Source organism: Hevea brasiliensis, chromosome 15, assembly GCF_030052815.1.
Source record: "Hevea brasiliensis isolate MT/VB/25A 57/8 chromosome 15, ASM3005281v1, whole genome shotgun sequence".
NCBI lineage: Eukaryota > Viridiplantae > Streptophyta > Magnoliopsida > Malpighiales > Euphorbiaceae > Hevea > Hevea brasiliensis.
In genome coordinates, this window is record NC_079507.1 from 56,903,546 (window position 1) to 56,919,796 (window position 16,251).

The 16,251-nt window shown below is 32.4% G+C and overlaps 1 protein-coding gene across 2 annotated transcripts; it reads left to right on the plus strand.

Annotated features, from left to right (window-relative positions):
• The first annotated feature begins 5,870 nt into the window (after positions 1–5,870).
• Positions 5,871–9,606, plus strand: LOC110648294 (protein indeterminate-domain 5, chloroplastic). Of its 2 annotated transcripts, none has more exons than XM_021802468.2 (4): positions 5,871–6,069; positions 6,219–6,398; positions 6,701–7,097; positions 8,278–9,606. In XM_021802468.2, exons 2-4 carry the CDS (start codon positions 6,260–6,262, stop codon positions 9,410–9,412), a joined length of 1,671 nt encoding a protein of 556 aa, XP_021658160.1. In that variant the 5' UTR covers positions 5,871–6,069; positions 6,219–6,259; the 3' UTR covers positions 9,413–9,606. The 2 variants fall into 2 exon arrangements, with proteins under 2 accessions (XP_021658160.1, XP_021658159.1); XM_021802467.2 differs by having other exon boundaries at positions 5,873–6,069; positions 6,236–6,398.
• Positions 9,607–16,251: the final 6,645 nt, after the last annotated feature.

Here is a 16,251-nt window from a genome sequence, read left to right on the forward strand (position 1 = left end):
CAGCACCAATCCCTGTAGTGTGAAGAAATCTAGTTCAACCATGGTTTTGGAAGAAATAAAAAGATTTAGAGCAATTAATGCAATGGCTCCCGTGACGACTGACAAAGTGACAAATGAAGGTGCAGGGGAATGCGATAGTGCTATGTAATTCAGTCTGCATTAATTATATTATTGCTGGTTGGTTTACTAGATTTGGGAATTATCCCCCTTTGGATATATACAACTTAAGATTTTGTCCTTCTTCCTTTTCCCTAGAATTTAATTAATTTCTTCTACCCTTTAGCATCTCCAAGGAAAATTCTATATATCTCCTCTGCAAACCATTTTATACCTCTACAACCCTTACTTCAACTCATTGTTAAGTCAATTTCTAACCCTTCTGATGATTATAACTTAAAGGCATCATTCAATTAGTCTGAGCATAATATTTGTGCAATCTGAAAATGCCAAAAAATTAAAAAAAAAGAAAAAAAAAAAAGCAATGAATTTAAAGGGACAAGGAAAGGAAGGGAAATTTGTCTTCTATGCTGTCCTTATAGTGGTGTGCCGGCAAGGATTCTTAAGGGGAAGGAGTGGGACCCACTTCTCCTTCCTAGAAGAAGAAGAAAAAAGGGTCAGTGTCACCCTTTGGTGGGGTCTTCTTTCATGTCGTGGGACACAGGGAATCCTTACAAACCGCATAATGCCTCTCCCTTAAGATAAACCCCCGACCCACTTCTCCAATTTTCTTCTTTTCTTTAGTTCTTAAACCAATTCTTTTACTTCTTTTTACGTTTCAGTCATTTTTTTAATCTTCCAATATCTATTAAACAAATTTTATCTTGATATTCTCATTCTTATATAAGTTAGTTCACATTAGGTGTTGCTATTAGTTAATTGGAAGGTACAAGAATTTTTCGAATGACTGATTTTCAATATTATATTAACTTAATTATTCCTTTTTCAATGTGTTAAGGATAACTTAAATATATTTAAATTGTATTTTAAATTTCTTGTAAAAAATTTTATTTTAAATTTGATTTGATTCCTATCATATTTTTCATAAGGATTAATAAAATTTAGTAAAAAATAGAAACTTTAACCAAATCCATCTATTTTACTTTTTGATTTAGTATTTTTTTATAAAAAATAAAACAAATCATCAACTCAAAATATATATTTATAAATATTATAAATAATGCTACTTGCCCAAAAATCCCCAAGACAATGTGGATTAGTAGCTCAAATCAGTCAAATTATATAATGGAGATCTATCTAGCTTTACCTAAACAAGACTCTGAAATACTCGTAAAATTAAGTGAGATAATTATCTTTTGAGATATTTGCTACAAGATATCTCAAGATGTATATATATATATATGAAATAAGATGATTAGGTATGCATGTATTATCTTGCTGATTACTCTTATTCTTGATCCTACGGCTTCTATTATTGATTTAAGTATTAGAGAGATTACCAATAATAACTCAATGTTTTTTATCTTGCAGATTCGTGATCCGTGAAGACTCCAAACAACATCAATTAAACAATATATATTTTATTAAAAACGATAAACTAAATAAAATTAAATAAATTATTTTAATTTTGATTCATGACTGATTAATTTTAATTTAGTTTGATTGGTTCAATTTTTTTTATTGATAAAATGAGCGCACAAATAGACTACTCACATATTAGTAATATTGGGCCTTTCACACCTACATATATTTGAAAGCACCCCACTACATTTATATCAAGTTCAAAGTTTAGAATATTTCCATGAATAAAATTAATTGGATGTAAATATGTAACCATATCAAGAAGTTTAGAAATTTAAATTTTATTAATTTTCAAATCAAAATTGACAAAATATTCAGTATGTTTCACCCACGAGATCAAAGATGTCAAATATTATTTATATTCAACAATTAAGTGATATTTACTTCTTTATGGGACTATTGAATAATATCTTTTTGGTTTGTAGAAAACTCAATAATAAAAGTAATATATTGACTTGGTACACATCTATGGTTTGCAAAGCTTTTCAGCTACTGAAAAAGATGGTGACATAAAATTTGCCCATATAATTGTGAAAGGTATGCGTCGACCCGTGACTATGAAAGAGAATTTATTTTCCCTCTATTTTTCAAGAACATAATTATATAATGCCCTCTTGCTGTTTTCAATCAATGTACGTTGGAAAAGTTTTCAATTTAACATTATGATAATTCACTAATCACTATCCATACGGTTTTGTTTGCTATTCCATAAGCTTCAGCCTTAATTAACCCATGCCACTACTTTGCTTAAATATTTATAATTTGCAGACGAATCTGCTTCTTGGTTCTCAAAATGGAAGAAATAATTAATTCAATATTAATCATGGAAAATTTTTATTTAGATTAAATTTATTATGAATTCAAAATAGATAGAACTCACATGTAAACTAGATGAAATTCATATATTTATGTCTTAAATTCATAATGAATTAAATTTGAATAATTAATTTTTTTTCATTAATTATGAGGGTAATTTCTAAATAGATAAGTTAAATGTGAATATGGGTATTTAGATTCATCTTGGAAAATAAATTAAGATATATGAAAGATAAATTAGCAAAAAAAAAAATTAATGCTTACTATGGATTCAAGACGCCAAATATGTAGTGGAACCTATTTATTAAATACATGAGTCCACATATTTGTATTTTGTCATGATGAATCGGGTTTAGACAAGAATTTTCCGTCTAAGAAATCCTGTCATTATTTTTATAGTATTACTTAAACAAATAAAATAAAATATGAACTTATTTTAAGTAATTAAAATAACCAATATAATTACACATATTACAATTACTTATAATTTTGTCACGTGGAGAATTAAGTTATTTAACGGATGTAGTATGGATTTTTCTCGGAGAGAATATGGTTAATGTACAAGGAAAGAAATGGGAAGAAGGTTGAGTAATGGCTTGTAGAGCTTGGCATGAATGCACGAGTTGAATTTTGTGAGAGCTACGAAGGTTCGTTTTCTAATGTAGTGTAATAAAGAAGGTAGGTAGTAGCAATGGAAACATCAAAACTACAAAATGGAATGAGTATATATAAATGATCCATCATTTTTATTTTTATATTTATATTTTTTCTTACGTTGAAGATGCAGGAAATTATGAGGAAGCTCCATCTCTATTCTCTGTCTTGTCCTACAATAGTTAAATTTTTTGTTTTTTCTCTGGGAGCATAGCACGTACGTGTACGTGCTTTGCTTCCTGGAAAAACCTCAGAAAAATAAAAAATTTTAAATTGCAATCTAAATTACTTAAATTAAGATACGTATTTATGATCAGATAGTAGTAAAAAATTGATTGATATGCAAGTGCAACCTGCTGTTCAAAGACTAAGAAAATAAGTATTGCTCGCCGTAGTCATAAGATTTAGACATCTGATGAGGCCTTGGACCCAACTGATTGCAGCCTGGCTTATTAATCAAATATCATCTAGCGGTGGTTACACAAGAACTAAGTTGACAGGATATGACTATGGAAGGACTCTCAATCAACTACATCGAATTGCTAAATATATATATTTGACTCTTCGCAAAAATCATCACCATTAGATCATTACATAAATTTAAATATTATTCTTCCTGGCCCACCCATGAAGAGGAAATAATAGTGTCTCCTCCAGGAAGTTCTCTCTTTTTCTATGATAATAGTCCCATTATGAGCCATGCATATATTTTTAATTAAAAAAAAGGAAAGATTTTAAAGAGAAAGGCTTTTGAGGTAGACTAAGGAAACTACACCACAGAATTTGGTTTTCACAATCCAACAATTCAGGTCTCTTTCCGTCCTTATATAATACACCTACTGTAATTAAGTTTTTAAAAAAGAAAATAAAAATCACAGCAGATCATGAGATTTAATTTTTTTTTTTTTTTTTTTGGGGATAAGTAAAAAAGCAACTAAATGAAGGTTCCTTAGTGGGTAGGAACAAAAGCCACTCTCAAATCACACAATTGCATAGAAACAAAAATTCAAGAAAAAGTGTTTGTTTGAAGCATTCTTGCAGAATTGATTTTTCTGTCTTCTCTTTTTTTCTTTCTCAAGACCCAAAAGCTTGATCTGTCTCCCACTAAGAATTCTTGGTCCTCAAGAAGCTAAAATCTTAGCTACTAGCTATTCCCTATAGTTGTTGTATGCATGTGTCCCAAATTTCTGCAGCCACTAATTAAACCAAAAATTATGAGACCAAGAAATTAATTAAATAGCAAATTATATATCTTTTTTTTCTTTCCCTGGAATTCCATTTTTCTGATATCACTTTTAAATCAAAATTTTACCTTTTAGCTTAGGCAAGTCTAAGTCTCCTGAAATAGCTTTCTTTGTCGGCTTTTTCATCCTGGAAAAATATATTTCCAACTGTCTATTCGATAAGACTTACGGACTACATATATCTATGCAATCTAATTCATTTTCAAAATCAAGAAATTATCATTCGTCAAATATGTAAATATTTAACAAGAACTTGTCTTCTGTGATCATCGGCTTTCTTTTCAGGGAAAATGTAATTTGCTTCATGAAAGGTTTAATGGGGGTTATCCAGCTCCAGTACATGTCAGTACTCAGTAATCCTTCAGTATTATTTTAATTTACACAAACACACTTAATATTAGAAAACTTTTGCAAAGAAATTAAAATAAAATGCTATCGTAATTAATATCTACAGAATTTAGCCACGAATAACACACTTGCATCTTTTATTTTGTTCAATTTAATAAAGAAAGGAAGTTTTGCTACGGATGAAAATATTTTAATTCCTTAAATAATGGAAACTAATGTATTTCAAGAACTGGTTTTTTTTTTAATTGAATTGTGAGTGATATATTAGTGAAGTAGCTTAATTTTGCAGTAGTATTAATCAATATTAGTGAAGAAAGTAATGATTTTTTATATATATATATAAGCAATAAAGAATTTTAATAATAGAAAAAGGGTGAGATAAAAATATTCTCACAAAAACAGAGAAGAACAGCCACCAAAAGCCCAGCAAACACATAAAGTTACGAGTTCTTGCCACATTACTCTAACAAATGAAGACGATTTCCAAGATTTGAATTTTACGATAATTTATTCATTCGAGAAAAGCTTGTCTTTCAAGTTTGCTCAAATCTAATTAATTAATAAAGATTAATTGATCGGATGACAACGTAGTTTTAATAAAATTTTCATAATTTTAAAAATCATCATAATGCATGAAATATTTTTAAAGAAATTTCAAATATTTCGTGCTGTAGAATGGTTATGCAAATAAATTAATTTACCTATTATAAGTAAATATTGGTAGATATGATGATAGGTAAAAAGATTAGCGCAGCTGATAGAGAAATTTAAAAAAATAATAATAATTATGAAACAAGGGCCACATGCAAATGTAAATAGAAAAGAAAAATCACAGATACAGAGAGGGAGTGACGAAAGGGAGGCTTGTCCTGTTGCTACCAACAAGATACGAAATAAGAGAAGGAGAGATGGGAAGAAGAGGCTAAGGCCTATAACGGGAGAGAGAGAGTGGCCCCAACCCTCGCCGAATACGACACCGTCCATTTGGCTTCCATGTACAGTAAGACACCAACGCTCACCAAAATCACTGAAATTTACTCTCCAGACTCATCACCATTTATTTATTTTTCTTTTTTTTTTTTCCCTCTTTTGTAGATTTATATATAAGCAACAGAAAATAATCAGAAAATACAGAAGTTACAGAGAGAGGAGAGAATGATTATGTGTATGGTGGTCATGTATGTGTTGTCCATATACATGCCAATAAATGATTGAGGAACAATTAAGACCGAGTGGATCGATTTCTTTTTTTCCTTCATTTGTATATATATATATATATATATATATATTATAAAAACAACTTCTCAGAGAGCAGAGAAGCAAAATACGTCTAAAGAGTGCTTGTTTTCTTCTCTTCATCTCCGGATTTTTGCTGTCCCCTTTTATACTTTCCTCTTGGTTCTTTCTGGGTTTTAACTTAAATCTTTCCTCTTGGTTCCTCCTGGGTTCTATCTGGAAGTCTTTCTAGGTAACATATCCAAGACCAAGATTTTTTTTATTATTTTTTTTTCATTTGTTCTTTTTCTTTCCTTTCATGGGGTTAAACCACAGCTGAAACAAACTTATGTGTGTCGGTTATGGCAATTTTTATAATTTGGGTTGAATTTTGAGTTCTAGATTTGCTTGTATTGAAGGAGGAGCTAAAGTGATTGTTGAAGATGGCTGCCGCCTCATCATCTGCTTCTTTCTTTCGGTCTAGGGAGGAAAATCAAAACCAGATGATGCAACAAAATCCATCCACTGCTGCTCCAACCACAGCGCCTCAAAAGAAAAAGAGAAATCAACCTGGAACACCAAGCAAGTAGCCAGCTCTTTATATCCAATAGCTTATCAATTCATGTATCAAAAAAGTATTGCCGATGAGAAAAACTCACAATTCTATTTCTCATCAATGAATCCCTATTTCTATTTTTTTCTGGGATAATTTAATTAGCATTGATATGGGTTTTATTAATTTTTCAGGAATATATAATTGAAGCTTTGGAATGGTTTTCTTTCATTATCTTTATTTTCTTGATTCAACTATGTCATCATCATCATCATCATCGTCTTCTTCTTCTTCTTCTTTATTAAATTTGTTTTGGCATTTCTCATTGCAGATCCAGATGCAGAGGTGATAGCACTATCTCCCAAGACCCTAATGGCAACAAATAGGTTCCTATGTGAGGTATGCAACAAAGGGTTCCAAAGGGAGCAAAATTTGCAGCTTCACAGAAGAGGACACAACCTACCTTGGAAGCTAAAGCAGAAGACTACAAAAGAAGTGAAGAGGAAGGTATATTTGTGCCCTGAGCCCACATGCGTTCACCATGACCCTTCTAGGGCTCTCGGTGACCTTACTGGCATCAAAAAGCACTACTCTAGGAAACATGGAGAGAAGAAATGGAAGTGTGAGAAGTGCTCTAAGAGATATGCTGTTCAATCAGATTGGAAAGCCCATTCGAAGACCTGTGGCACTAGAGAGTACAGATGTGACTGTGGCACTCTCTTCTCAAGGTAACCAAACTAATTAATTAATAATCAACCTCCATTGATTATTTATGCATATATTGATATAGGATTCATTCATTCATTCATTATGGCTGTAGACAAAAATACGATGACAAAAAAGGTTTGAAAAAAAGATTTAGGGACTGAGAGTTTTAGAGAAGAGAGCCAGCAAAAGGGGGCGAGGTGGGTCTGCTGCTTTTCTTTCTCCTTTCAGATCTTTTGGTTTTTTCCCAGTTCCCTTGCTCTCTTTTACTCGCTTATGGCAGAAGGACTGCTTGCATGTGAATAATCTTTGAAACTACCATGGTAGTGGAGGTCTATTCTCAAGAGAAACGAAGAAATTTTGGGGAAAAATTAATTAAAAAAAAAGAAAACAAAAAATGATAATTATAAATCTTCCTTTCTCGATAACACCGCCCGCCATCTCTTTTCCCTATTCACGTGTTGTTGTTATAGAGTGTCAGGAAGGATATTGTTACTGGGTTTGTTCTCATGTGAGTTGGCTATGTTAATGGGTTTGTTCTCTTCTGGGTTGGCTCAGCTCTCCCAGCCACTTCTTCCCATGAATAACGTTAGGGTTGTGGGGTTGAGATGCTCCCGTTCTTGTTCTCGCTCTCTCTCTCTGTAGCGGTAAGTAAGTAACTCCCCATGGTATATCTCACTCTTCCTTTTCCTTTTATTGCCGGAGAGAATGTTTCTATGGTTCATTTCTTGATCGCAGAGGTTCCTGAGAGTGTGGTCATTTATTGATTAGTACTTTCACGATTATGGAAATATTCCTCCAATGGAAAAGAGAGTTTTACATTGATTGAAGAAACTAGTTTCTGAAATGAGCTAGCTTCTGAGTTTCTGGTTTTTCATCAAACTAGTAAATAACATTGCTCTTCATTTATTGAAGAGACAGTTCTTGAATTGGCATTTGGACTTTCATTGATTTATCATTTTCAGTATCTTCGTTCACGATCAATTTTAGCTAGCTTCTTTTTTTTTTTTTTTTTTTTTTTTAAGTTCCCTTGAATTTTCTCGCTTTTATATTCTAGAGAAATTAAGAGTTATCATCTTTGTTATTCTTCAGACATAATGAAAGACTATCATCCCTTTACCTCACTCTATCTTCTTCTTCTTCATCAGCATCTTATTGATTCAAAATAATAACCAAGTTCTTGGTCATTATAATTTGTTGCAGGCGTGATAGTTTCATCACTCATAGGGCTTTCTGTGACGCACTGGCTCAGGAGAGTGCAAGGCATCCTAGCAACTTAAACACCATCGGTACTCATCTCTATGGAAATAACCACATGAGCTTAGGCCTATCTCAAGTGGGTTCTCAAATTTCGCCATTGCAAGATCAGAACCATCCAACTAGTAATATGTTGCGGCTGGGAAGCGCTGGTGCTGCGAAATTCGATCACATAATCCCTCCATCTAATTCTTCGTCCTTGCCAACGATGCCTTCTTCTGGTTTCTTCATATCAGATGCAAATCAAGGTTCATTTCCAAATAAATCCTTACATGGGCTAATGCAACTTCATGATCTTCAAAACACCTCCAACAACTCCTCCCACACCAATCTCTTCAATCTTGGCTTCTTTTCAAATAATGCTGCTACCCCCAGCCGAATGAGTAACAGCGACAATGCCAATTCAAGCACCACAACCACCAACTTGGTGAATTCAACCTTCATGAATCCAAATCCATTCAACAATGGAAATGGTGGCCAAGGGCTCTTCGCCAATAACATGGGTGATCATCATGTTGACTCAGCTGGTATCCCATCTCTTTATAGCAATTCAATGCAACAAGAAAACATCACCCCGCACATGTCTGCCACTGCATTGCTTCAAAAAGCTGCTCAAATGGGTTCAACTACTAGCAGCAACAACTCTAATCTGCTAAGAGGCCTGGGAGGTTCTCCATCAACGGGTACTAAATCCGATAGGCCACCACTGGTTTCTACTAACTTTGGCAGCAATACTTTTGGCAATGCAACTGTAGGAGAAGGTGGCCTAGGAACACAAATGGAAAGTGACAACCAACTTCAAGGATTGATGAATTCTCTTGCCAATGGGGGCTCTTCCATTTTCGGAGGTGGACACAGCCAAGATAACAGCTTCGGGGGTTTTACCAGCAGCGGCATCTCATTGGATCAGCTTCATAATAGCACGAATTTTAGCAATGTAGAGGAGGCAAAATTGCATCAAAGTCTTGGCGTTGGATCAGATAAGCTGACCTTAGATTTTCTTGGCGTTGGGGGAATGGTAAGAAACATTGGTGGAGGTCAACATGGCATCAATTTAAGCTCAAATAATAAACCTTTTTGAAGGGCGAAAAGCGCTTGAGAAGAAAACAAGACAGAAGTGGCAGTTTAGGTATGCATGTATGTTTCTCTTTATTAGGGTTTTGTTACAAGAATTGCCTCAAGGATTTCTTAATTTCTATCCTTTCAATTAATCTATCTTTGTGTGTGTACTCATGTGATACGTTTCAGTGGAATTCAACCTAAACCATTCTCATCTCTCTCTCTCTCTCTCTCTCTCTCTCTCTCATACACACACACAATCACGATTAATTTACCTTTTATTTTTTTGGATAAGCATCACTATTAATTTACTTGATAGTCAAATAGTATATTTTTTTGTATATTTTTTTGAGGTAAGTTGGTATCAAAGAGTTTTGTTGTATTTTGACATGGCACGTCGAATCCTTGGAATAACTATCAATGAGCAAGCTTTTGCAAAAACTTAATATAAATTCAACTCCTTTTTTTTATAAGCTATAAACTCGACTTTCTAGTTCTATCAAAACCAGATCATCCTTGTGGGATCAGGAGATTTGGAAAGTAGGTAAATCAAGTTTAGTTTCCAAAAAAAAAAAAATATGGGTGTCACTGATAAGTTTTAATTTAGTAGAATCGTTTCAAATTCAGTCAGTTGAAGCTAATTATATAAAAGAAAATTGAATTATTGTTAGTAATATATATATATATATATATATATATATATATATATATATATATATATATATATATTACTTTCTTTTTCTCTCCATTTTTCTCAAAAAAGACTTCTTCCAAAGTGAGTTAATTTAGAAATTATTCTTGTGTAATTTCACTAAAACCTTGAGCATATATAGTTTTAATATTCATTCCATATTATTATTCTATAATTACATTTAAGACAACAAGGGTCCTAAAGAGAGAATATTACATATACAATTTTTTATTTAATGGAGAAGGTTGAAAGTTTATTAAAAAGAAATCCCACTTGTATTGAAAACATGTGCAGTTTTGTTGAATCGAAAAATCAAAGTTACTTTGAAGTCCACGAGGGTATGAGAAGACCTGGTGGCTAGGTCACGTTGAGCAGTAGACGACTGTCAAAAACAAGGACGTAGAGAGCAACTCTTAGTCCTATTAAAGAATCTTCACTTCAATGCCTAACTACTTTTCCCAACAGCTCGACAAGTAATAAAAAATATTTAATCTTAATTTGTCTAGTTGATATATTTTATTAATCACTATAAAGTCATTGATTTGTTTATGATTTGTGAAAGAACTTTTTGCTCACCTAATACCTAACCCTAAACATAAATTAATAATTCTAAAACCCAAAAGTAATTGCAGAATTTCAGGCCCTATTATTGACATTCTCTAGTCATTTTTTTTTCCTAAAAAAAAATAATTCCAAATTATCCTATCCATGTTGACTACGTTCGAGAAAACATGCACTGTCCTAAGCCTCTCCCACGTTATACGAGACTGCTGTTTTAGGTTTATCTTTTCTTTTTTTTTTTTTTTTGGGATTTAAAGATAAAGAAAGGAAGAAAGATAAAAATTTGAGTTTAGGATTCCTTATGAAAGATTGTGTGTGTGTGTGGGCATTTTGTTTGGAAGGACTGACAGTGTGGGCATATAATGTGCAGGAAAAAGCAGCAGGAATTGTTCCTTATTGTAATTATAGTGAAACTTATGTGCCAGCTTTGTCGTGATTCTTGTCTTTTCTTTCTCTTCATGGAATCATCAGTCCGTGACTGTGAAACTGTCTTCCTTCTTTCATTTTCAATTTTAATTTCAAACTTCGATCACTACATTTTTATTATTTCTCCGCATCTACATCTTCCTTATCTCATTTCTTGCCCTTCACCACCTTACCTAACTACTTGTTCAAAATTTTAACCCTGGCCTATTAATAATTTGTTGAAACAATGTCCTTTGCATATAAGATTGAATACTTAACTTATAATTTAAAGAAGACATCATTAATTATTTAAATATCTATACAGTTTTTCTGATAGGATAAACTTGCACTCGTTAAAAAATTCATTTAATGCATTATAATTTTAATGGCAAATACACTTACTAGTTGGAGAAAGGTGTATTGATCATTAAAATTGTAATTCTTCTTACGAATTAATTAGGTGCATAAAGAATAAATTAAATGAAAATCTATACTTATTAAAATAATTTATAATTATATTATGGATTTAAAAATAAATTACTCTCTGTTTTAAATTACAGGCCACTTTCCATTTTGAAGTTATATTTTTTTTTTGTTATAGGCAAAAGTAGTAATTTATTTATTAATTTATTAATATGTTCCTACTTAATATACATTAAAAAGATAAAATTTATTAGTTTTAAGAATAATTTAGTAACACCAGTTATTTAATTTTTAATAAAATAATATGAATAAAGAATATATTAAAAAAATTAAATAAAATTTATTGCTTTAATTGAATTTCTTTTTATGAGAGGAATAAATATTAATTAATAATTATTTAGAGAGTTACTGCCAAAAATTCCAATAATTTTTGACAAAAAGGGCTTAACTAAATATTACCTGCCATCAACAACCAATCAGAAATAGTAATTTAGCTAAGCAGCCGTATAAGCATATATGCTTAATGATTATGATTCCTTTTCTTCAGTCTTCTCAGTCCATAGAGAAAACTCTATTAAATATATATATATATATATATATATATATATATATATATATATATATATATGAGTTGGCCTTTCAAAAGTGATATAAGTTGGCGAATTTAGTTCTGTGATCTTGCTTCAAATGGGTAATTGTCAGCACCTTATAGTGTTGATTTTTTTTCCTTGAATTATTATTATTATTATAAAAAATAAGTTGGCGAATTTAATTATTTTTTAAAATCTCGTAAATTAAAGAAAAATATAAGCATTCTTAGGTGAAAGCAATAAAAATTTTCTTTTTTTCATAACCCAAATAGAGGAAAAAGAAATTATTTACCTTGAACGTAATTTTTTTTTTTACTTATTTCTTTAACACAAGGAAACATATTTATAAAATTAAATATGAAGTCTTTTCAATTTGAATTCAAAATTCTCCATTTAACTAAGCAAATGGACTCTTCCAAATCAATAAGGCTTTTTTGGAATTTATATTTATTTGAAAATAATTTTTTTAAGATAAAAAAATTAATTTTTTTATTTATTTCAATACATGAAAATTAACTAAAAAGAAGTCAATTGAATTGAAGTCTTACAAAATTTTACATTCAAAATTAGGGTAAGAAAAAAAAAACAAAGAATGAGTTTCAATTGGTACCATATCCATGTCAAAGAAAAACACTAGCATAGAAATTATATATATATATATATATATATATATATATATATATATATATATATATATATATATCTAAAATAATAAATGACAATAAAAAAAGAAGTTTTTCATTTATTTTTTGTGGACAACAGCCATGTGTTAAGTTTGAAAAGCCTCCAATTTGATTTGGCTATCTCTTACTATATATTCTATTTCCATTTTTTTATAACTAATCAATGTGATACTCCAGCAAATGAATTAAGTCAATAATAAAAAGGATAGATGGAATAACTTGTGGTTTACAGGCAGTGATGACAACGACCAAAAGAAATAGAGTGAAGAGGAGTAAGAATGTTTCAATAAAATGTCAACAGGTACCTTAAAATTCTCCATTTTGTATCATATGCTAAAATAGAATGAAATTATGCAAGATTAATTGTCTCTTTCTTCCAAGTGCAAGAAAATACAATTTTTTTTCTCTCACGTACGTGAGAATGAGATCAAATACAAAGGTTAACAGTAATGGCCCTTTCTTTGAATTGGCTCATGTATATGTATTTATATATATATATATCTTCTTCCTTGTCCATAAATCCACCAGCCTTCATTTCTCTAAATTTTATTCAATTAAAGTTTCCTTGCCAGCGAGTATAGTATAGTCGTATCTATTCGTATTCAGAGATCAACCAAATCTTATAAATTACAGAATGCCTCGAAATTAAAACTGATTTTTTCATGTAGAATAATTCTCATTATATAAAATCTTTAACCCTTAGATTTGAATTCTCTGTTTGAAATCGCTATTAAGTTCAAACAGTCTGGGCATAATCATTTGATTCATATATAATAAATTTCTCCCATCCAACACCAATTGTACCTCCAACTTATTTCTGGGTCATTGGTTTTTTTTAGAGTGAAAAGTTTGCCAAAAAAAACTTAATTCCTTCTTTTGGGTCTGTTAGAAGAAAGAATACAAGTAATGAAGAAAAGGATTGTGTATTTGTCTGTGTCACATTTACAGAGATATTACATCTATTTATACATGAGAATATGAACTAATTTGGACAAGAATAATAATTGCTATAATTATGCTACACAAATCTCCTATAATCATGCTGATTGCTGTAATTATGTTACACAAATCTCCTATAATCATGCTGATTGCTGTAATTATGCTAACACCCCCCCTCAAACTCAAGGTGGTATACAGTGCCAACTTGAGTTTGCTTAAGAGATCCCGAAGCGGCGGGAGGATGCGTTTTGGTGAATATATCGGTTTGGTGAGAGGAGATAGGAATCAAACATATGGTGCCATGAGCAACATGATGACGTACAAAATGACAATCAATTTCGATGTGTTTGTACGCTCATGAAATACATCATTATGAGAAATCGTATGGCACTTCTATTATCGCAATGAAGTATTGTGGCGTAAGAATGAGTGACACCCAAATCGATTAATAACCACCGTAACCAAAGTAATTCGGATGTAGCATCGGCAAAGCACGATATTGATTACGTGCTAGAACGTGCAACAACGGTTTGCTTTTTGCTACGCCAAGAGATAAGAGAATTACCCAAGAAGAAACAATAACTGTAGAGCGACGATCCGTCGGATCACCACCAATCGAGATCGAGTAGCGGATAATACTAGGGAGGAGGTAGCGGAAAAGTGCAAACCATGAAAAAGAGTGCCTTTGATATAACGAAGGATTGCAGAAATGAGTTGAGCGAGGAGCGGACATAAAGCGGTGACTGGATGAACGAGATATGAAATATCGGTCGAGTAATCGTGAGATAAACAAGACTCCCGACAAGTCGATATAAAGTAGGATCATCAAGAGGAGTGCCATCAAGAGGTGTAAGTTTGCAATTGAGCTCCAATGGGGTTGATCTTGTTTGCTATCGATGATGCCTGCCGAGAAAGTAAGTCGGATGCATACTTGGCTTGAGATAGATAATAGCCATCAATTTTGAGAAACTTCAAGGCCCAAAAATAGCCGAGAGAACCTGTGTCTTTCATTTCAAAATGTTGATTGAGATAATGTTGTAACTCTAAAATACGGATGAATCATCTCCTGTTATTATCATATCATCAACATAAAGCAAGAAGAACAATACCACCGCTTCGACGAGTGAATAATGCGAATCATGTGGACTAGAGAAAACCAAGTTGAGCAAGAGTGGAACTAAATTTGGCAAACCAGGCCACAGGAGCTTGTTTTAATCCATATAAGGCTCGAAGTTTGCAAACCTTATGAGGAGAATGATAACCGGGAGGAGGATGCATATAAACCTCTTTAAATCACCATGAAGAAAAGCATTTTTAACATCCATCTGGAAAAGTTTCCATTTACCAATAGCTAAGAGATCGAATAGATGTTAATCGGAGCAAAAGTTTCCTCATAGTCGATACCATACTCTTGAGTGTACCCTTTGGCTACTAAGCGAGCTTTGTAGCGTTCAATAGTTCCATCGAGCGGGTCTTGATTTTGTAAATCCATTTGCAACCAATAGGAGTCTTGTTTGGTGGAAGATCAACTAAATCCCAAGTATGAGTTTTCTCTAAAGCCCAAGTTCATCTCATAGCTTGCGCCAAAGAGGGTCGATTTGCCTCACGATAAGAATGAGGCTCATGAAGGGTTGCAATAGTAGAGTAACAATGAAAATCGTAAAGATAATGAGGAGTTTCTCTTACACGGGTAGAACGACGAAGAGTAGTGCTAGGAGGAGATGCAGCGCAGTCTTTGGATCAACAAGATTCAACGAGGCGGTGTAGTTGGGCTAATATTGAGCACATCACAATCACTGGATCAGACTTGGAAACAACTCTTTGGAGAGTCGGTGAAAAATAGAGAGTCGATGATTGAGTGATGAAATTTGGAAAGAGAAGAGAACATAGTATTTTCCCAAAAGGTAACATGACGAGAGATGCGTAACTTATTAGAAACAGGATCCCAACAACGATACCCTTTGTGTTCAATGCCATAACCAAGAAAACAACATAGACGAGCACGGGGTTCTAATTTGGTATGTTCATGAGGTTGTAAAAGAACAAAAGAAACACATCCAAAAGGTTTAAGGATGGAATAGTCAGGAGGTTGTCCAAACAACTTTTCAAAAGGAGATAAATTATGAAGAACCAAGGTAGGAAGACGATTAATAACATAAACATCATGAAAAGCTGCTTCTCCCCAAAATTTTTCTGGACATGAGGCAGAAAGAAGAAGAGTACGTACAGAATCAAGAATATGGCGATGCTTGCGTTCGGCTCGCCCATTCTGTTGAGAGGTGTGAGGACAAGAACGTTGAACAATGGTGCCTTGTTGACTAAGAAACTGAAGTAAAGAAGAATCCCGATATTCCATGGCATTGTCTGTTCGAAGAATTTTAATGTCACAAGAGAACTGAGTTTTAATCATTTTTGCAAATGTGATGTAAATTTGTGATAACTCAGATCGATGTTTCAAAAAATATATCCAAGTAAACCGAGAATAATCATCAATAAATATTACAAAATAACGAAAACCATTTATTGAAGAAATAGGAGAAGGACCCCAAATGTCAGAATGAATTAAACC